At 39.3% G+C, this 23,165-nt stretch overlaps 1 protein-coding gene across 1 annotated transcript in view; it reads left to right on the forward strand.

Annotated features, from left to right (window-relative positions):
- LOC124711908 (WASH complex subunit 2) overlaps window positions 1-23,165 on the forward strand; it is a 216,181-nt gene that overhangs the window by 55,489 nt on the left and 137,527 nt on the right. The window contains exons 3-6 of the mRNA XM_047242161.1: window positions 3,956-4,153; window positions 6,454-6,599; window positions 12,182-12,407; window positions 18,700-18,864. Coding sequence (XP_047098117.1) covers window positions 3,956-4,153; window positions 6,454-6,599; window positions 12,182-12,407; window positions 18,700-18,864 — 735 coding nt within the window. The remainder of the gene's footprint in view (window positions 1-3,955; window positions 4,154-6,453; window positions 6,600-12,181; window positions 12,408-18,699; window positions 18,865-23,165) is intronic.

Below are 23,165 nucleotides of genomic sequence, written 5' to 3' on the forward strand. Positions count from 1 at the left end.
CTGATCATGAGGCTTTTCATGACAGCTGACAATCTATTTAAACATGTAGGAATTTGGATTTTTTGGGCTCACTAATCATATGCCCATTCTGTGTGTCAAAATGTTGGTTTTAGCTGAATAATTGTGTGTTAGAAACCACAAAAACTGAGACTTACTATGATTTAGCATCAATTTGTTTTATAGAAGCCATGAACTTATAACTTACGTCTTGAACTGTGTGCATGCGCATGTGCGTACGCACACGCACACACACACACACACACACACACACACACACGCACACACACACACACACACACACACGCTTACCATGCATGTTGAGGGTTTGAGAATTTTATGACTGGTCAGGATTTTTTAAATATATGTCTCAGGGGAATGTATTTGTGTTGTTCTCATGTGTGAAGTAATTCGTCTACACTTTTTGATCATTTTTTCTTTACTCATTTTCTCTCTTTTTGGTTACAGTGGGCAAAAAAAGTGCTGTTCAATTTTAATCTGCAATAGGAATACTATTTTTTTAAAATTGTTTAATGACAGTAACAGTGGACTCATTTATTTCACATTACATGCTGGAGAATTTTCTGCTACACATAAAGGAAAACACACATACGAGAGCTACACATAGGAGAGCTACTGCTTCACCAAACATATGAGATTTTTTAAAACCAAAGAGGAAATTGTATTCTGGAGTGTGGTGCTAAAGAGGCTACATTTTCGTACCATACTGCTAGACACAATCTTAGGTTCAGGACATCACACCACACATCTGAACTGGTTAAAAAGTTACATGACCCAAATTTTTCATGTGCTAAACCAAAACCGAGACAATTATATTTGATAATGTATTTTGTTCTTTGAAAAACATAATTTTGTAACAGTAATAATGGATACCTCAAACAGAAGTGAAGTAAACTTGTTGGGATTGTGAGATATTTAAGTCTGTAGGAGGGAATTCAAGTTACACTGTTAAATTTAGGTGAAGTGTCGAGTGAAACTGTTCAAATTTTGATGCGCCATTTTTTGCAGTGTGTGAAAGAATACAAACATGATGAAAAATTGTTTTCTTGTACAGCTGCTAACACAGTAGTAATTAACAGTGAAAAGAAAGAGGAATGAAAATGTGTTCAGAGAAGTTCAAAGTGGTTCTGAAAGACCTATTTAGGAACTGATTGTTCAGCCCATATTTTGCACAAACCACTAATGAAAAAAATTCATGTATGGTGAAAAGTGCAAATGAATGATCGAAATTTAATGTTTTCAGTGAAGTGTTAAGACTTTTAAGTAATTTCAGAGATAAGTCCTGGGTTGGATCCAAAAAATATGGCAATATGTCCTGGGTCGTGTCCAAAAAAAATATGGTAAGTGTGTAGTGGTTCCAGCACTTACCCCTTTGGCACCCCCACTTAACCAAACCCCAGTCAGATGCCACCTCGCATCTGTTTTTATTACTGTGAGGAATGTTTTATTAATGTGAGGAATGACCTTTTACTGTCTGTTTTTAAAGTATGAGAGGATCCAATTGTGAGTTGCTAATATTATTGCATAATGGCCCAAATTCTGCCTTTAATATTTGTGTGTGTGTGTGTGTGTGTGTGTGTGTGTGTGTGTGTGTGTGTGTGTCGTGTGTGTCATGTCATGTCATGTCATGTCATGATCAGTTGCCCTAGTTAAATCGTAGAAGACGCCTAGTGTTGCCAACTTTCTGTATACTTGTGTATAATTGGTCGTAACTTGTGCAGACACTGATGGCATAGAAATAGGTCTAGAGTTGCGTACTTTATCCCTTTCTCCTTTTTTATACAGCAGTTTCACTACTGAGCATTTTAATTGTTCGGTAAACTGATCATTCCTGAAGAAACGATTACAAATAAAATGTGGCTAAGTACAGGGCTAATAAATGGAGCAGAGTACTTTGGTATCTTGCTAGATACCCCATCATATCCATGAGAATCCTTAGTTAGTCCAGTGATTAATTACTGACTTGCTCTCCCCCTGTTAATATCACAGAGGTGTATTTCAGATAGCAATCTTGGAAAGCTGTTTTCCAAGAGTGTTATAAGATTCCCTGTGGAAAGTAAGATTTTATTTAATTCACCTGCTCTATTCAGAAAGTGAAACATACATGTATCTGACTTGTCAATAACAAAAACATTTTACCAGATATTGACTTTATATCCTCCACATTGTGCTGTGTGCCAGACACTTCATTCATGATCAACCATATTGTTTTAATTTTGTTCTAAGAATTATCTATTCTGTTTGCATAGCGCATGCTTTTTGCCTAAGCACCTTACAGTACTGTTTGTAAAGGGCTACTGAAGCTTGATTGTGACTTGTTTCTAACAGTTCAGGAAAGCGACTTTCATAGAGCATGAATGTTGATACATCATTACTATAAACTGCATCATCAAGATTAACAACAATAAAAGAGCCATTTCAAGTCATTGCATTGACAAGTTTGTGCCAACCATATAGACTCACTCATTTCATCAAGCAATTCATTGTTGAAGTGAGGTCAGTGCAAGACTGGTTGGGAAGTACTCATGTCAGTGTAACCTGACCATATTACAACAGCAAATATATAATTAAAGCCTACATTCCCCAGCTTATCATAGCTTTAGTTGTCAGTATCATGTTGGTGTATAACAACGCCAGATATTATGGAGTTTGGAACAGAGAAGCCATTTGACTGTGATTTTCATCTCTTCAAGTCTCTCTCAAATTCTAGAACAGTCATCCAATGTGTAAAAAACACTTGCTGTTGTTCTACAAGGGAAAGTATCCAGGCGATGTACTAACATTCTGACAGGGTGAAACATGCTAAGGTATATAGCTGACAGTGTGTACCTAGTTAGTGCAGCATCATTTTTCTAGGTCTACTGCATGTGAGAATCTAGGAAATGAGGCACTCTTAGGGAACTGGCCGTTGAAGCTAAAGAAAGAGTGACTGTAGTTGAGATACAATGAGTTATTATCAGTGAAATTTATCACTGACCTATGTCACACTTATTTGTGTGTTCCTGTTCAAGGTGATTGTGGCTTTGTTCATTGATACTGATTTGAGCTCCTGTTCCTTCAGTCGTAACATTGGCTCTGTTTTGTGCCTTTGGCCATTGACTAAGTGTCATTCGTGGTTTCCCTTACCTTATAAATGACTGTCTGTACAGTACTTGAGAATTATTTATTTTCCTATTTCTTCCCCAGTGTATTCTATATCTTGACAAAATAGTTACAGGTCTAAAAAGCTCGACAGCTGATACACTTTTCCCTTTAGTTTTTTCTGAAGGCCCCACTTCAGTTGCTCCTATTTTGACATGTTGCAAGTAGGTCTTTCAGGTAAATTGTATACACTATGTTAGCTAAAAATTATTCCATTCCATTGTGGCAGATCACTACAGCAACCAGTTTCAAATTATTCAAGAATAAAAATTATCTTGGTTGCAAAATTATTTAATATCAATGATGTGTTTAACCCTTTTGGGGCATTATCAGATTGTGTAAAAGTAGCTGGATATGTCTCATCCATCATGAACCCATATAAAATGGAAAATGGACACAACAGTAACTAGGTATGTAACCCATCCACCATTGAAACATTTAAAATTCAAGTTGGGCAGTGAGCACACCAGCTAACTCCACCATACCAGTACAAATAGGACTATACTTACAAAAATGTGGTATGAGCTGCATTCACTTCCTTGCATTTTATATGTTTTTATGACGTATGGGCTACATATCCAGCTACTGTTGCTTCTATTTTCCGTTTTATATAGCTTTGTGACAGATAGGTTGCATATTCATCTACTTTTACACAATCTGATGACACCTGAGAAGGGTGAAATGCATCATTGATGTTAAACAGTTTTGCAACCAAGACTGTTTTATTCTGGATTACTTTAAGTATTTTCTCTATCTCAGTATCACCTGCTATAAATACAATATTATGGTCTTGCAGAACCTGGTAGCCAAAACACACACCACTCAGAAAATGCTGGATGAACTTGTTGAAGACTTAAATACGACATCATCTGCTGTTAACAATGTAACAAATTCCTTCCTTTCACTGGCAAACACGCAGTTTGTTGAGAACAGAGTAGATGATGATGATGAAGAGACAAAAGTTACAGCTGACTCAACAGTTCCCTTGCAGAAGGTGAGTATTATTTTCCTTTAATTTTGGTATTGTTAACTTAAATATGATTTGTTCTTATGTATGTAACAAAACCTTTGTAATAAGGGCTTGCAAGCTTTAAAGATACCTACACAGTGAAGCAACTGGACTGTTAAGGAGCTTTAAACTCTTAGGGCTCCAGACTTAAGATCCATTTTCAACATTATCTGAGAGAGAGGGCTAGTGTACACTTACTAAGCTAGGAACAACTGGAACAGTGCTGACACAGACGTAAATGGGAGAGGAGGGGGCAAAAAAGTGGTATTCTACCATGAAGTTTTAGCAATTTATAAGAGTTTTCAGGAGAAGGAGGCAGATAGGAAGAGGTGAAGGGAATGTAAAGTTATAGGTGACAGAAGAATTTAAGTTGAGAAGTAAAGAAAGAGAAAGCTCAGTAAATTTTATCAACAGTTCTAGCGATTATTTTTGTGAACGTTTAAATGTGGTGCTGTGTTTTGTTCTTGTGAGTGTGTTCTTGACATAGTCACTATAGCTAGAATACTATTTCTTTGGTGAATTCAAATTAAAGAAACATAAGCTGATACTGTGACTGTAGACTGTGGCAACTGATCTCTTTTTGCAGTTGCCCCCTTACTCCCTTGTTACACTATACTATGGACTCCTTTGTTCCTTCTGCCATTCCATTTATCAGACACAGTGATGCATTGTAATGTTTAGTGATACGTATCATTGCCATTACGGCATTTTCTGATGTCTTATACTGACCTATGTAGTCTTCATCTTGATCTTTTATTATTTATTTCATTTTCATTGTGTGATAATTAATGTCCTATTCCAGTCTGTTCTCCGATCTATATGCTGATTTTAGCCTTGTCTCTTGTAGAAATTCCTGTAATGTATCTCTCTCTGTTGTTAGCTGAGTAGCTCGAAACAGACAACTGAGGTAACAAATCTATTGAATCATTATTACTCTGTACTGGATACCATGAATCCCTTATAACAAAGTTCTCACAAGTTACTCCTGAACAACCTCTGAATGTTTGTTGTGGATTTCTGGTTCACCTTGTATTGCTTCAGGCACATTTTCTCAGCATTTGGCCAATATTTTCAATTTCATTTTTGCAATATGTAGCTCGAGTCAACCCAAACAAATACTGCTCATCACATCTTTCATGCGACATCCAGTGTCAATGAAAAGCATTGACCCCTTTCTACCCCTCTGTTCCAAACAGAATGTTTTTTAAACTGAAAATTTATGTTCTGCTTCAGTAGAGTGGTCCCAAATTAGTTTAGTGTGTATTCATCTTATTAATATGTATTAACAGGGATAGTAAAATACAAATAATAAGCAGTACTCCAGAAGCAGCTCAGTAGTGCTGCTGCATGGTGGCAGCAGTGAGCATGGACCAGGGCGGTGCAGTCACTGCTGGATTACTAGTTATTTTTCTTCTCTTCCTGCTCGTGTTAATCCATATCTATAAAATTAATAGGTACTAGACTAATTTGGGATCACTCTATCAAATGGGTACATCACATTTTGCTTTAAAAACAGTTTTGTTTACAACAGGAAACAGATTGACAGTTTCCTTTGAAACTGGGTGAAAGATATTTTGAGCAATCTGTCTCTGGGCTGACTCCAGCTGCACAGTACAAAAACAAGTTCTTCCATTCATTGTTGAAGATTATTCCCACTATAAGATAAACACCGCAAATAAATCATCATAGGAACATTGGTTGAATCATTGCCTTGTTTCCAGATGGTGTTAGTACAGATTTTGTTCATACTGAGTTGAAAGCTTTGTCAGAATCATAAAGCATGATATCCTCATCAAGTTGATTGGGCAGCACACTGGCTTATGATGTAAGGGCATGAATTGAACGAAAAATTAATTCACAGATCAGATTATCGACTGGTTGTCTGGTGTACTGGCCAGTCTTTGTCTGGTTTTTAGTTGCTTTACCACACATGATAATATGCGAATACCATTTGATTCCCCATCTCCTCCACTTCTGAAACAAAACAGCCATGTAGTTAAATTGTAAATACATGCAGAACAAAGTTTGTGATTGACAGACCAATGGTGGAAGACTTTCTTCCCATAAAGTAAGTGAAAATCATGATGAGCAGGGTATCTGCCCACAGAAATAAAATTAAAATAATTGTTGAATCATGGTTTTGCAATTGCACATCATTTGTGTAATACCACAGGCTGGAAATTTTTTTAAGAAGGTGGATGTACATCATTAAGCACATAAAGGTGATTTGAATACGTCTTCAATCTTTGTCATTTAACATTTTCCTCTTTTTTTCTGCTGTACAGACTCCATCTAAAGCTGAAGTTGAAGCTGAAACAGTTGATATGGTGCGTGAGGCACTTACTATTGGTATGAGCATCATGGATACTATGTTTGAGACCATTGAGGTTCCAGCAGTGAGCGACAGTGAAGAAGATGAGAGTTCAGCAAGGTGAACTACTTTCTTAAATGTGCAATACTTCATTAAAGGCAACAGAAACCATGAAAGCATTATTCTTAAAATTGTTTAATAATAATCGTATATACAGTTATCAAATAATTGCTACGAAAATCAGACTAGTCTTGTAGATTTATTACTTTTATGTTATCATATTGTTTTAAATATGATAAAAATGTGTAATTGCAGAGCAGCAACTTGTGTTAATCAGAAAAACAGCCAAAGTTGTAAATTTCACTTTTCTTTACTTGATGACTAGTTTTGGGTCAGGATCCTTTTTCAAATCATCCTGCAGGGCAGAAAACCAAAATTGCAATGAAGTAAAACACAGCTATTGCCAAATTATTAAATGCATGTCAGTAATACAAAAATATTGTTTCAAGATATACGTACCAGTCCCAATATGTAGTAACACGGTTCATGTTTTCCGTCGCACTTAACATAGCGTAGACCGGGAACCGTCTCCTAGGCATGCCCGATGTGAACTGACTGGGGACGGCCCATGCTGCCTGAGTTGTTGTTGTTGTTGTTGTTGTTGTTGTTGTTCTGCTGGGAGAGGTCGCGGCCAAATTCTTGCGTGCCCTCTGGTTTAAGGGACTCTACTTGCGGCAACTACCTGTCTGTGACGCGCCGTGCCGATGTGCGCCTCCCATGGTCTTTCTGGTGGCTACTGCACTCCTCCTCCTTTGGGGGGGGGGGGGGGGGGGTGAAGCCACTGTGATCCACTGCGTCGGAAGATGGAGCGTTGTGCAGGAGCGATGACCTCCACATCCATCGGAAGGCTGGAGTCGAGGGGATCTGCCAACTCTCGAGCCGGAACCTTCGAATACGGCTGGAAGTGACCCACACGAAGAGGCCCCCGTCGTCCCACCATCGGAGCCTGAGACAGAACGGGAGACAAGCCGTCAAACTCCGGATCCTGATCCACCTCGGGAGGGGCAAGACCCAGTGGCGGGGACAATGGGGAAGGGACGACCACAGGTGAACCAGCCTCCTGAGAAACCAGGCCTGCGAGGGGGGCCGGCTCTCACTGGAGCATCTCTAACGATGGTGATGCCAGTGCTGGAGCCACTGGAGGCTGCCAAGGCTGAGAACCATTGCAGTGCGGCAGAGTCACTGGGGGGAGGGGCGGTAGCATCCCCTGAGAAACCAACACGGGTGCCGGCAATGGGGAAGCCGGTGCCCGAGGGGTCGGAGGGTGGGTGCCCAAACATGGATGTAGCTAATTTTGGTGACGACGTACCTCCTGGTCCCCCGCCTGCAAGGTATAGAGCCAGCGGCCATTTCGGCGCAGGACCACCACTGGTATCCAACGTGGATTGCGACCAAACCCACGTGCCCAGACCAACATACCTGGTGGAAAGCCGGGTACTCCGTGTTGCGAAGACTGGCGAGGACCAGGCCGGAGGAGGTGCAGCAGAGTCCTAGGTTGGCGTCCGTGGAGGAGCTCTGCGGGGCTGCGTTCTCCCATTGGTGTGGTCCGGTATGCCGTCAGGAAAAACGTCAATGCCTCCTCCGCAGGGAATTCGTGCACGTACTTTTTCATCTGTGTCTTAAATGTGCGCACCATGCGCTCGGCTTCCCCATTCGATTGTGGATGAAAGAGGGGAGAGCAAACATACCGAATACCGAAGCGCCTACAAAAATCGTGGAAGGTCTGCGAAATAAACTGAGGTCCATTGTCTGAGACCAGGGTGACTGGCAGACTTTCCACAGAAAGGATTTTTGCTAGTGCCTGGATTGCAACTTCTGAAGTGGTTGAGGAGCAGTGAACCACATATGGGAATCGGGAATAAGCATCAATGACAGTGAGCCAAAAGCCATTGAGAAACAGGCCCGCAAAATCGATGTGAACACGTTCCCATGCCTGGGTTGCAGGCGGCCATGAAGAGAACACTGACCTTTGAGATGCCTGTTGGCTCGCACACTGGGAACAGGCGGCCACCAAGTGCTCAATTTCTCTGTCAATACCGGGCCAGTACACATGTCTGCGAGCCAAGGTTTTAGTACGGGAAACACCCCAGTGCCCCTCATGTAATAACGTGAGGACTTCCCTTCGCAAACTTGCAGGAACAATCACGCGAGGAGCTGTATCATCGGTAGCCAGAAGGAGAACTCCTTCCAAGACGGAGAGGCGGTCTCGTAGAACAGAATAATTATGAAGAGGGTCCGAGGCCTGGCCTGGAGGTTGGGATGACCACCCATGCTGAATGAGGCGAACCACTTGCCGGAGAACCGGGTCAGCTGCCGTTTCCCTGGCGACTCTAGAACTAGTGATCGGGAAACCATCAACCACTTGGTGGGACGCCACATCCAAATGAAAACACATAATCTCCTCTTGATTGAACTTAGGATCTGGGCCCACCGGAAGACGGCAAAGAGCGTATGCGTTGGCATGCTGTCTGGTAGGGCAAAACTGAATGTCATAATGGTACTTAGAGAGGAACAAGGCCCAGTGCTGTAGTCTGTGAGCCACCCTATCCGGAATCTGAGAGGCGGGGCCAAATAACGATATTAACGGCTTATGGTCAGTGATTAACTGAAACTTCGTGCCATACAAGAAAGGGTGAAACTTCGTAACAGTGTAGACAATGGCCAAAGCCTCTTTTTCCACCTGGGAGTAATGGGCCTGCGCGGGACTAAGAGTTTTAGACGCAAACGCCAGTGGCTGATCGAAACCATCCACGTTGCGATGGGCCAGGACTGCCCCCACCCCATACTGCGAAGCATCTGTAGCCAGGACCAACAGCTTATGGGGGTCAAAAGTAGCCAAACAAGGTGCTGACGTGAGGAGGCCCTTCAACGAGGTGAACGCTCGCTCGCATGTAGGCGACCAATCGAAAGGGACACTCTTGCGCAGAAGGCAGTACAGGGGGCGGGCTGTGGTGGAAGCCCTGGGAATGAACCGGTGGTAATAGACAATCTTGCCTAAAAAAGCTTGTAACTCCTTCAGTGAAGCTGGCTGCGGAAGGTCGACGATACCTTGGACCAAACTTCCTATCGACTGGACGCCGTGCTGAGAGATGGTGAAGCCCACATACTCAATGAACGGTTGGAAGAAGTTTGACTTACAGAGGTTGCAATGCAAGCCCATGTACCTGAATTTGAGAAAGAGGGTGCGAAGGTTGTGCAAGTGTTCCTTCGTGCTGCGGCTTGTGACAATTATGTCGTCCAGGAAATTAATACAATGAGGGATTGTCGATGTGACGTGCTCAAGATAACGCTGTAATATTGCCGGGGCACTGGATATTCCGAAGGCCAACCGCTGATATTGGTAAAGGCCAAGTGGGGTGTTGACGACTGCCAGCCGTTTGGAGTCCTCATCAAGAGGTATCTGATGATAAGCCTCCAAAAGATCGATTTTCAAAAAATATTGGCCTCCCGCCATGGCGGAGAACAATTCATCAGCACGAGGCAAAGGATAGGTGTCCACCACCAATTGGATATTAATGGTGGCCTTGAAATCGCCACAAAGACGTAACTTTCTCGAGGGTTTCCTGACAATAACGAGGGGCGAAGCCCTCTCACTAGAAGAAATGGGAAGAACGACCCCTAGGGTCTGCTTGTGTCTGTGTATGTGTGGATGGATACATGTGTGTGTGCGAGTGTATACCTGTTCTTTTTTCCCCCTAAGGTAAGTCTTTCCACTCCCGGGATTGGAATGACTCCTTACCCTCTCCCTTAAAACCCACATCCTTTCGTCTTTCCCTCTCCTTCCCTCTTTCCTGATGAAGCAACCGTTGGTTGTGAAAGCTTGAATTTTGTGTGTATGTTTGTATGTCTATCAACATGCCAGCGCCTTCGTTTGGTAAGTTACATCATCTTTGTTTTTAGATATATTTTTCCCACGTGGAATGTTTCCGTCACATATATTGTTTTTACATCCAATTTTCCATGGTTTGTAATTCATGTTTAATTCAGTAGTAAAGAGAATTATTTGAGGAATGCATGTAATGTCCTGGTCAGAATGTAGTATTGGAATTTGATGTGTCTTCAGCAGTCCTGCCAGGTGATCTGCTGGTGAAGTGACTCAGGATACAGATGAAAACTGTTTGTGTACAAAATGTGAACAGTGCTGGTCTGACTTATTCCAGAGCATTTTCTCTATAGCTAATATATGGATTACAACAGTAGCAACCAGACATCAGTTTTAGTCACTCTACACTTTAAGTGTAGTGCGTTTTCATTTGCATAGCATTCTAGTGCTTATCCAATAACAACTTTTTGAACTGTCATTCTTGTTGGATGCTGTATGAAGATACCTTGGTAGATACAACTTTACTATTATCCATGCATTCCTTCTTCATTTGCCATAAAGAAGTAGATAATTTAATTTCCCTCACTCAATGAAAGACCTCTTTTAAGAAGTAACAAGCACTTTTGCATGTGTACTATACTACAGAACTGGAGGATACACAACCTCTTTGCACCTTCATACTAGTATTGCAGTGGTGCAACTTGCTGTTTTCTTCTTACCAGATGCAGCATGTTTCATTATTTGGGTAAAAATTACAAACTTCCGCAGAAGTCAGCAGGCAGTTCTGTACTCTGAACATATAAATGAGTCCTAAGTTCTAAATATTGTACTTCCTCTGGAACTACTTACCAGAATTTAGAGAGTGTAATGTAGTTAAAATGGTCTTGTTGAGGTCTGTGATACTAGCAACAGAAATACTATACTTATATTTGAAAATCAAAATTGGTAAGAGTATGTCTAGTTATTGTATCTATGAAAAGAGAGAAATTGTTGTTTATTGAGGATGTCCTTACAATTCATCTACACGAAAATGGAATTGTGATATCGCAAAGTATTCTATAAATATATGAAGTGAATAACTTGGCTTGTATTATCTCAAGTCATGTTGACTCTTCTTTGGTTAAATATTATTTTGCAAAAGTTTAATGTATGTACTATGCTTACTGCTTGCATGGCCGTATACTACTGATTGTTCTATCTGAGTAATATTAATGGACTCTTAATCTTTCTCCTCTTTGCAACGTATACACTGTGTTGATTGTAAACGACAGTTGAAAAATTTTTGCTGGACTATATACTTAATTCAGAGTACAACATTCAGATTTCAGCAACCACCCCATGGTTGTGGAAAGGCTAATCTCATGTTGTATCCATTCTTGTGGAAATGGTAGTATTACAGCATAATTTGAAAGTGTCTGTGCTGCATGGGAGAAGACTCTAGCAAGATGAAGCTTGGTCTACGAGGCATGCACATGTAGTGCACTTGAGCTGCACATCATCACTAGAAGAATTGTCTCCAGATTTGAATACCAGTTCAGCACACAGTTTTAATGTGTCACATGTAATCATCACAACTCTACAAAAAATATATTATTTCAGTTTTGATATACAGTTTTTTTTTTTTACATTTTTGTGTATACTAGAAACCAATTGCAGTGTATAAGCTTTCATAACCCAAAGTAGGTGATACGTTTCTTCAGGTTTCAGATTTAAAACTTTCATTTAGAACATGGAAGCAAAGTAAAATAGTAGAGAATAGTATGGTAGTTTGGTCTTCTAGTGATAGAAGAAAAAATTTTGAAATGTAACTGTTCCACAGCATGGGGCGTATTATACTGCGGCCAGTGAATCCTTATGCAAACCGCCCATTGCCATTTCTCATCGGTTCACGTGAATTTTACGAAGATGATCGAGTGGGGCTGGCTGATGTGTTCAGTGATGAAGAAGAAAGTGGTGTTCCTGGTGCTACTGAAATACCATCTAGTGAGAGTGCCAGTGATGTTGAGGCTGATTACGCCATATCTGACAGGATGAAACGACGAAGGGTATGTAAATGAATGTTACTGTCAATTATGAACAAATTAAGTTAAAATATTTTACCTTACTGCATGTGTTATTGTGGGCTTCTAAATACTTGCCTTCAGGTATCAATATATCCATATTAACATATGTAGGTGGTAAGGTGAAAGAGACAGGTAAAAAGGTGATCTTTCAGCATCTTACCTTTTTAATATTTCATTTTCCCCTGTTTTGTTAAGTTTTTCCCACTTCTGTTGGCCATTTCTTTTTATATTGCGTTTTATGTGTACTCTTTGATATACAAGTTTAGTTTTCATTTTTGACCTACCACGCACTAGCAGCTCTTTAATATTGTGTGATGCTTATTCCAAAACGAAGGGCCATTTTAAATGTTGACAGTTCAATATAAAGTTGCATGAATGCAATGATATTGATTGCTTGTGAAGTCACAGAAGTAATTGATTTCATACAGTAGTTGTATGACTGTTGGCGAAAGCAAATGGAAAAAGGCTTCAAAAATCTTTGTGTGCTGTGATTCAGTTTTTGTGTTTGAAAGGATCTAAAGGTACTCAAATTCATCAAGAGCTGTGCCTAGTTCATGGGCCTACACTAATGAGTAAAAGAACACTCCTGTCAACTGGTTTAGTTTTCAGGCTAAGAATTATGCAGAGGGGTAGAGGCAGCTAGCACAACATTATGAAAAGTGCTTAGACTGAACAGTGATTAGGTTTGTGAATTAGATTTGTAGGAAACTAAAACTGACAAAAATTTTTGTAATGAAGATTTGTTTTACAAGGAACCCTTACCTTTCAAATAAACTTTTTAATCATTTGTTAGTTCTGTCTTATATAACTATTCAAAAAAGCAGATAAAAATTCGTTTGATACCTTCCTGAGAGCAGCTTCCATTCCGTCCAAATTAACAATGTAATTATAGACCAGATGCGACTCGAATTCAAAGAAATAATAATGACAGCAATTGAAAGATTTATAACAAATTAATTAACAAATGATGGAGCTGATCCACCTTGGCACACAAAATGGGTAAGAACACTGTTGCGGAAACAACAAAAAAGCACGCCAGTTTTAAACAAATTCAAAATCCCTAAGATTGGCGATCCTTACACAAGCTCGAAACTTAACACTCCTTCAATATGAGATGCTTATAATAGTTTCCACAATGAAACTTTGTCTTGAAACATGGCAGAAAATCCAGAGAGACTCTGGTCATGTGTAAAGTACGTTATCAGAAAGACACATTAAATGACTTCTCTGTGCAATAGCCGTGGAAACCCTATCAATGACAGTATTGTAAAAGCAGAGTTATTAAACCCAGCATTTTGAAGTTCCTTCACCAAACAAGACGAAGTAGATATTCCAGAATTTGAATCAAGAACAGCTCTCAACTTGAGCAACTTAGAAGTAGATAACCTCAGAGTAGTGAAGCAACTTAAATCACTGAATAAAAGCGAGTCTTCCAGTCCAGACTGTATTCCGGTTATGTTCCTTTCAGAGTATGCTATTGCAATAGCTCCATACTTCTCAATCATATACAACAACCCACTCGACGAAAGATCTGTGTCCAAAGACTGGAAATTTCCACAGGGCACATCAATATTCAAAATAGACAATAGGAGTAATCCACTAAATTACAGTTCCATATCATTAATTGTGTTCAAACATTATGAATTACATTGAAGAGAATGGTCTACTGATACACAAACCAGCATGCATTTAGAAAACCTCACTCTTATGAAATACAACTAGCTCTTCACTCACATGAAATGTTGAATACTATTGGCAAGAGATTTCAAATTTATTCTGTATTTCTATATTTCTAGCCTGCTTTTGACACTGTACCTCACAAGCATGCTTGTGGAATATCGTCTCAGTTATGCGACTGGATTTTTGATTTCCTGTCAGAGAGGTCACATTTTGTAGTAATTGATGCAATGTCATTGAGTACAACAGAAGTGATTTCTGGCTTTCCCCATGGTAGTGTAATAGACCCTCTGCTGTTCATTATTTACATAAACAATTTAGGAGACAATCTGAATAGTTGTTGTAGGTTGTTTGCAGTTGATGCTTTTGTTTATCATCGAGAAAAATCAAAAGGTCAAAACAAATAGCAAAATGATTTAGAAAAGATATCAGTCTTGGCAAAAATTGGCAATTGAACCTAAAAAATGAAAAGTGTGAGGTCATCCACATGAGGGCTGAAAGGAATCTGTTTAACTTTGGTTACATGATAAATCAATCATATCTAAAGGTCATAAATGCAATTAATACCTAAGAATTACAATTATTAACAACTTAAATTGGAGAGAATACACAAAAATGTTGTGAGGAAGGCAATCAAAGACTCTGATTTATTGGCAGAACGCTTAGTAGATGCAACAGATCTATTGAAGAGACACTATGCTTGTCTGTCTTCTTTTGAGTACTGCTTCACGGTAGGATTAATGGAGTACATCGAGAAAGTTCAAAGAAGAGTAGCAGGTTTTGTATTATTGGGAAACAGAGGGGAGAGTGTCATGGACATGATACAGGATTAGGGATGGACAGCTTTAAAATAAGGTTGTTTCTTGTTGCAGCGGGATCCTCTCATGAAATTTCAGTCACCAACCATTTCCTCTGAATGCAAAAATATTTTGTTGACATCGGCCTACAAAGGGAGAAATGATCATAATAATAAAATAAGGGAAATCAGAGTTTGAATGGAAAGATAGAGGTATTTGTTTTTTCTGCGTGCTGTTCGGGAGTGGGAGAATAGAGAATCATTGTGACGGTTTTTTGCTGAACCATCTGCCAGGCACTTAAGTAGATGTAGCTTGCACTTTGTCTCTCCTAAGGTTTGGGTTGACTTTCCTTGCACTGGACATTTCTCCATAAGCTTTCCAATTTCCTTATGCAGGATTTTTTTTATGTATATAATTGTGGGCTTTCAATTAAAATATGTTACTATAACAGCTTTTGCTAATCCTCCTTCTCTTGTTGAATGCTGAATTAACTTTTAAGACATAGTAACCTTGGACATGAAATGTTAATGAAATAATCATATTAAAAGCATAAAGCATGGTGAGTAGGCACTCCTCTAACGTTGAAGTGGGAGGAAATACGAATTTAAACATTGTTTACTTCTTGTAGATTTTGTTGTGGAGTTGTTTTCAGTGACTATTTTGGTTTGAATTTATTGCTGTCCCTCCTCCTACCTAACACAAATTTAAAAATTTGAATAGAGTTTCTAAAGAATTTTGAAGTATTTGCAAAATTTGATCTTACATAGTGCCAAACATGAAGCAGGTATCATTGTTCGTATGATAAAAGTAGATTACTCTATTAAATTTGAGAGTCTATAATTTGTAACACCAAAAATAAATTTAAAAAATAACTTGCAATGTGTGAATGATGTTCTGAATTAATTTCAAATTCTGTGGGTGCTGGTATTTTTTATTACTACTTCTACTTTTGTTGGGACAGACTGCAGAGAAACACCAAGTATCTTATGAATCACAGAAGATGCTGTATTTCTTCCCTTATGTTATATTTATCCAGAATTGTGGTAATCTTGCATGGTATTTTGTGGATATTTCTAATATAGATAACAGAAGAAATATTGAACTTAATTGATCAAAGGAGAAAATATAAAAATGCAGTAAATGAAGCAGGCAAAAAGGAATACAAACGTCTCAAAAATTAGATCGACAGGAAGTGCAAAATGGCTAAGCAGGGATGGCTAAAGGACAAATGTAAGGATGTAGAGGCTTATCTCACTATGGGTAAGATAGATACTGCCTACAGGAAAATTAAAGAGACCTTTGGAGAAAAGAGAACCACTTGCATGAATATCAAGAGCTTTGATGGAAACCTAGTTCTAAGCAAAGAACGGAAAGCAGAAAGGTGGAAGGAGTATATAGAGGGTGTATACAGGGGCGATGTTCTTGAGGACAATGTTATGGAAATGGAAGAGGAGGTAGATGAAGATGAAATGGGAGATATGATACTGCGTGAAGAGTTTGACAGAGCACTGAGAGACCTGAGTCGAAACAAGGTACTGGGAGTAGACAACATTCCATTAGAACTACTGACAGCCTTGGGAGAGCCAGTCCTGACAAAACTCTACCATCTGGTGAGCAAGATATATGAGACAGGCGAAATACCCTCAGACTTCAAGAAGAATATAATAATTCCAATGCCAAAGAAAGCAGGTGTTGACAGATGTGACAATTACCGAACTATCAGCTTAATAAGTCACAGCTGCAAAATACTAACACGAATTCTTTACAGACGAATGGAAAAACTAGTAGAAGCCGACCTCGGGGAAGATCAGTTTGGATTCCGTAGAAATATAGGAACACGTGAGGCAATATTGACCCTACGACTTATCTTAGAAGCTAGATTAAGGAAAGGCAAACCTACGTTTCTAGCATTTGTAGACTTAGAGAAAGCTTTTGACAATGTTGACTGGAATACTCTCTTTCAAATTCTAAAGGTGGCAGGGGTAAAATACAGGGAGCGAAAGCCTATTTACAACTTGTACAGAAACCAGATGGCAGTTATAAGAGTCGAGGGACATGAAAGGGAAGCAGTGATTGGGAAGGGAGTGAGACAGGGTTGTAGCCTCTCCCCGATGTTATTCAATCTGTATATTGAGCAAGCAGTGAAGGAAACAAAAGAAAAATTCGGAGTAGGAATTAAAATCCATGGAGAAGAAATAAAAACTTTGAGGTTTGCCGATGACATTGTAATTCTGTCAGAGACAGCAAAGGACTTGGAAGAGCAGTTGAATGGAATGGACAGTGTCTTGAAAGGAGGATATAAGATGAACATCAACAAAAGTAAAACGAGGATAATGGAATGTAGTCGAATTAAGTCAGGTGATGCTGAGGGAATTAGATTAGGAAGTGAGACACTTAAAGTAGTAAAGGAGTTTTGCTATTTGGGGAGCAAAATAACTGATGATGGTCGAAGTAGAGAGGATATAAAATGTATACTGGCAATGGGAAGGAAAGCGTTTCTGAAGAGGAGAAATTTGTTAACATCGAGTATAGATTTAAGTGTCAGGAAGTTGTCTCTGAAAGTATTTGTATGGAGTCTAGCCATGTATGGAAGTGAAACATGGACGGTAAATAGTTTGGACAAGAAGAGAATAGAAGCTTTCGAAATGTGGTGCTACAGAAGAATGCTGAAGATTAGATGGGTAGATCACATTACTAATGAGGAGGTATTGAATAGGATTGGGGAGAAGAGAAATTTGTGGCACAACTTGACTAGAAGAAGGGATTGGTTGGTAGGACATGTTCTGAGGCATCAAGGGATCACCAATTTAGTATTGGAGGGCAGCGTGGAGGGTAAAAATCGTAGAGGGAGACCAAGAGATGAATACACTAAGAAGATTCAGAAGGAATTAGGTTGCAGTTGTTACTGGGAGATGAAGCAGCTTGCACAGGATAGAGTATCATGGAGAGCTGCATCAAACCAGTCTCAGGACTGAAGACCACAACAACAACAGATATGTCCTGGAGGCAAGTGACATTTATGCTAGCTGGTTTTCTATTTTTGTACTTATCATGTTTCCCTTCTTTATTGTAATGAGTCTTCTTCTGCAATAGCTTAGATTTCATAATCTTTCTGCCCGTACTTATACCACCATCAGTACCTCTCCCTTTTATTCATGCCTGGTAATGCTGGTGTGCATCTGTATCTAAAATTATATTTGTTACTCTTTTCTCGAATAATTTATTGTTATGATCTGTTTTTTTTCCCCTCCAGTTCGAATAGATAGGAATGATGCAGTATTACGAAGGTATAACTAGAAAAACGTAAAATATATGCCACATTTTGTAATTGTGATACAAACAATCCATTTCGATATCATACTATTAAAACAACATTACACTTATAAAATTGACTTCATTGGCACTTTCATGCAAAGACCTTGGTTACGTCTGGTAAATTTGGAATGATGTAGATATTTGTCCATAAATCTTTTTAAGTACTGAAGAATTCTTTGAATAAGGGTAAAATGACTTTGAGCTTCAGTGTATCAGTAAGAAAGAATATTGGCATGTAATTTAACATGTCTTCTCATGTGTGGCACTAAAGGGAAAAATTTGTCCTTAAGTCTTGTTCTACATCATGGTTAAAAATCGAAGCTACATGGATAAAATGGAAATGAATATATTTGAGTGAAAATGAAAGGAAAAGAAAGAATTCATGTTTCAGTAGCATCTTTGTTTGTGTCTACCGTCTCTGTTGCAGACTCTGAATCTCTGAGATGACATAATTAACTTCTCTATCCTCATCCATCTGATTCCAGATACCTAGTGTCAGTGGAAGTGAAAATTCTGAGCCTGAAAGTGAACAGCTGAACCCACCTATGAGCCATCACCCAAAGCAGCAGCATGTGGCACCTCCACCATCAGACATGTTTGGAGAAGAGAATTCTCATAAAGTACCAGATGAGCAGCCTCCTGCAGGTGTGGTGAGTGGAATGATTAGTGTTAAATTCAAACTGATAATATTCATTTGAAAAGCAGGCCTCTACATTTTATAATGTGGACTGAAGTCCCATGAGATTTAGGGACAGAGGTGGTAATAAGGGAAGACTTAGATGTCTGGCAAATGTCATAACCTTACAGTGTAGCAACAGTCAGGAAATGGATTTAATTGAATTGTTCGAAAACACTATCACTTTAAAAAATGATGTATCTCATTGAATAAATGTAAAAGTGTTTGGGTTTTTGGTATTTGGTTTCCCTAAAAATGTAATGTAGTGTGCCATCTTTGCAGTTATATTTCTTGTCCCACTCTATTGCTGTTGTAACCTGGAAAAATTTCAAAAGCTAAATGCCCTAGGTGGGAATATTTATTTATTTGCTAACTTTGAAATGAAATTCTGTGTGATAGAGGCTGTGAAGTTTCCTCAAAGTTGGTGTCTGCTCACAGCCTTCATAGACAGACATAAGTTGATGTATAATAGCACATTTATGTGCTTTGTACATGGCATGTTTACTATTACTTTGTGTTTAAGGTAAATGATTGAATCTTACTCGCTCAAATTTGTGTTCCTCCTCACCATAATCAGCACACCATTAAGTTAATGAAATTAATTGCAAGCTTTCGCAGCTGTCTGCAAAGATGTTTTCCTCTGTTGCTTTCCAGGCAACTATGTGCACTACTTTGAAATGGGACATGTTTGTACCTTATTTGAATGCCACTACTTTTGGATACCCACTGTTCAACTATTCTTCAGTTTTTTCAAATCATTAGACTTTCAAGAGTGCTCCTTGCAGAACCAGATTAATTACAACAGTATGCAACTGTAAATATGCCCTTTACTTAGCATATGATCCTGTGTCCATCATCTATAAACAACAAGAAAATGACCTGTATATTACCATTGTGTAAGTGGTGTCTGTAATTATGTTGATCATGAAAGTCTCTGTAGGTAAATCTTTAACTGGGATTCCAGTTGTATTTAGTGTGAACCAGTTATTGCGGATGTTGTTCATTATATTCTGATTTGCGTTCACCGCAGCTGAATGAAACTATGAAACATTAATGTAAACCACATGATGGATCCGTGTAGAATTGTTCAAGTTCAGCTATAGGAACCCCATAGTCATGCCAAACCAGCATACTCATTGCTGCCCATGAAAAGCTATGTCTGTAACTCTAGCTGTTCATTTTGTATATTAATAACCTGGCTGACACACTAACCACAGACTTGTTGCAGGTGATGCAGTTATACGTAATGAAGCACCAGATGAAAAAGATGTACAAATTTCTTGTCAGATATTGATAAGATTTCAGCTTGCTTTAAAAGTACAGAAATGTAGAAATGTACACATCATAAGGCACTCAAAAGTCATGTCCTGTGATTACAATATCAGTCACATTTGGAATTGTACGACACCTACAAATACCTGAGTGTAGCAGTTTGTATGGATATAAAATGTAATTATCACATAGGGTCAAATGTAGGTAAAATTGTAGGTGACAAACTTCAATTCACTAGCAGGGTACTGGAAAAATGCAGTTGGTCAACAAAGGAGACTGCTTGCAAAACATGTGTACATCCCATTTTAGAACAGTATTTCAGTATTGCACAACCATGTCCGCCTCCATGGCTGAGCAATCAACATGGTTCAATGCCATTTGGAGGACCCAGGTTTGATGCCTAGTACTGCCAGAGATTTTTTCTTGGTGGCAAGACTGGAATGGGGTGCACTCAGCTTCATGATGCCAGTTGAGAAGCTACTTGACTGAGTAGTAGTGAATCCAAGTCACAAAAACTGCTTGCAGTCAGGAGAGCGGTGTGCTGACTTCACCCTCCTCCATATCACATCCATTATGCTACTGGCAGAGGGTGACATGGTGGTTGGTCAGTGCTGATGGGCCTGCCATGGCCTGTGGATGGAGTTAATTTCAGAACCATATCTTATAGGACTAACAGGGGATACTAAATATATTGAATGAAGGGCAGCACAAATGTCGATATATTTATTTGACTCATGGAGGAGAGTCACAGAAATGCTGAAAAACCTGAATTTACGGACATCAGCTCACTGTGTATTGCTCCTGTAGAAACCACAGGAACAAGATTAGACTAATTACTGCCTGCACAGAGGCATTTTAACAGTCGTTCATCTTGTGCTCCATATGTGGTTGGATGGGAAGAAACTGTAACATGGTAGAGTGCTAAACATCATCTGCCACGCACTTCACTGTGGGTTACAGAATATGTGTATAGATTCTCATTAGCTTAAAAATTAGTGCCAGTTGAAACTTGACACTATCCTCTGCTTAAGTTAAGTAACAGCTCCTGAGGTGCAGACCGCTACATCCTCTAGCACCTCTACAATGCCTGCATCCTATTGCAACTAGATTACAGGAATCTGGCCTGTAGTTTGGCTGTTCTGATTGACATTGCAGCTCCTGGACTGTGTGCACCATTGTGACAGGTATCTTTTGGATGAGCCCTGTGGGCAGCCTCCCGACATATGTCTCCCTTACAAATCAGATGCTACTGATTACTAATGAATTATACAGTACATGTTTGCAGCTAACCTGGACACCTGACTCACCGTATCCCTTTCTGCAGCGGGAAGTTTCACCTCACTCAAAGGTGACACCACGTTTGGTGACCTAAGAGCAGTTTGTCTGAAGTGTCTTCGGCCAGACATCAACTTTCCACTATTTAATCTCTTGGCAGATCATTTTAGCAACCCCCTGCCACCGCCTCCCCCTCCAATGGTGCACACCTCAACCATATCCATGTGGACCTACTCTTTGGTCCAAATAAATAGTAGGTCCCTGTGCATTTCGGTATTTGTTCCTCTCAGTTCTTGATGAGTTTTCTGGTTCAAAAGTAATCTAGAGGGTCACGTCACCAAGCCTTCACATATTCCATGGGTCAAGAATAAAATGTCATACCATATGGATGCTCTGTTTTTACGACAGAATTACGAGCTATTCTTCAACCCCTTTGTTATATTTACAATGAAACTTAAGAGAATTTCCTAATCAGCAGTGTGTCTCCAAGTAGTCTCCAGGCTGTAAATCAATGTTATTCTTAGAGCCCGTTGGTTTTGACCATACACAATCATCTTTCTGACCTACATGGTACTAAGGGCTTCATTGTATTGCTCTGGATATTGTGTCTGATTGGGATTCTGGGGAACAAACTTGTTGATGTATTAGCATAGGAAGAAACCTTGGAGGTGGGCATACTGTGATCTGACCAGGAGTCAACATTACATCTTCAGCAGTTGTTTGGGACCTGGAATAGAATAGCACACAGTGGCCAATGTGGACAAGCTCTGAACAATAAATGGCTTCATGGCTGCAAGGTGAAATTCCCTTCGCTCTTCCTAAGGAAAATTTACTATACTTTTCTGGACCCATATTAGCCACACCTGGTGGGCTCATAGTAACATCCTCAGGTGAAAGAATGCACTCTGTTGTGATATTCCTGTGTCAGTGAGTTCTCAAGTACACAGACATATTCCCTCAGAAGTTGCTTGGAATGGAGCTGTTGTGCTAGTGCAGTCAAAAGGTTTGAACTTTTTACTTCTGTAGTGTTGTCAGTATAACTGTGCCATTTTTTATTTGGTGGTGAAACCCAGAGAAACAGATGAAGTTGTTGTGCCCATCTCTCAAATATTCAGAACGGAACAAGGCTAAATGTGTAGTAAAACCAGTTACAGGTGGTGGCCCAAATGTGGGTTCCCAATGCAGGTAGCAGAATTAGGTGACAATAAAGCCGCACTTGGCATGGAACACATCTGGAACAGTCAAAGTGTTAGGAAAGTATGGCCTCATTGTATCATTTTTTAGTTCCTTTTATCTGTTTTAATCAATCAACTCTGACTGTTACTTAACTACAGAGATAAATAGGGGATTCAGAATGTCACTTTTGACAGTTTTATGAATTATACTAACTGTGAGTTCTAAGTAACTACAGCAGCTGGAAGAGATGTCATATGTTGTACAGAGAGTTGTGTGTATGTTTTCTACCTTCGTAAATATATTTATGTATCTTCACAACTTGTGTAACTGTTCTCTTAGAACAATTATGGTTGTAAATGTCATTAATCATAATACATCAAAATAATGTAACTTACTGATTTTCAATTTTGAAAGTTACATGTGTTTACTTAAGCGAAAGTGTAGATAAAAAAGTGGCAAAAATATCTTCATGAGGCTTTTTTTTCCTTCAAGGAATTTATTATTAGTTGAAGATGTTGAGCTGTTCTTTGTCCTTTTGTTCTGATAAGGCAT

Source organism: Schistocerca piceifrons, chromosome 8, assembly GCF_021461385.2.
Source record: "Schistocerca piceifrons isolate TAMUIC-IGC-003096 chromosome 8, iqSchPice1.1, whole genome shotgun sequence".
Classification (NCBI taxonomy): domain Eukaryota; kingdom Metazoa; phylum Arthropoda; class Insecta; order Orthoptera; family Acrididae; genus Schistocerca; species Schistocerca piceifrons.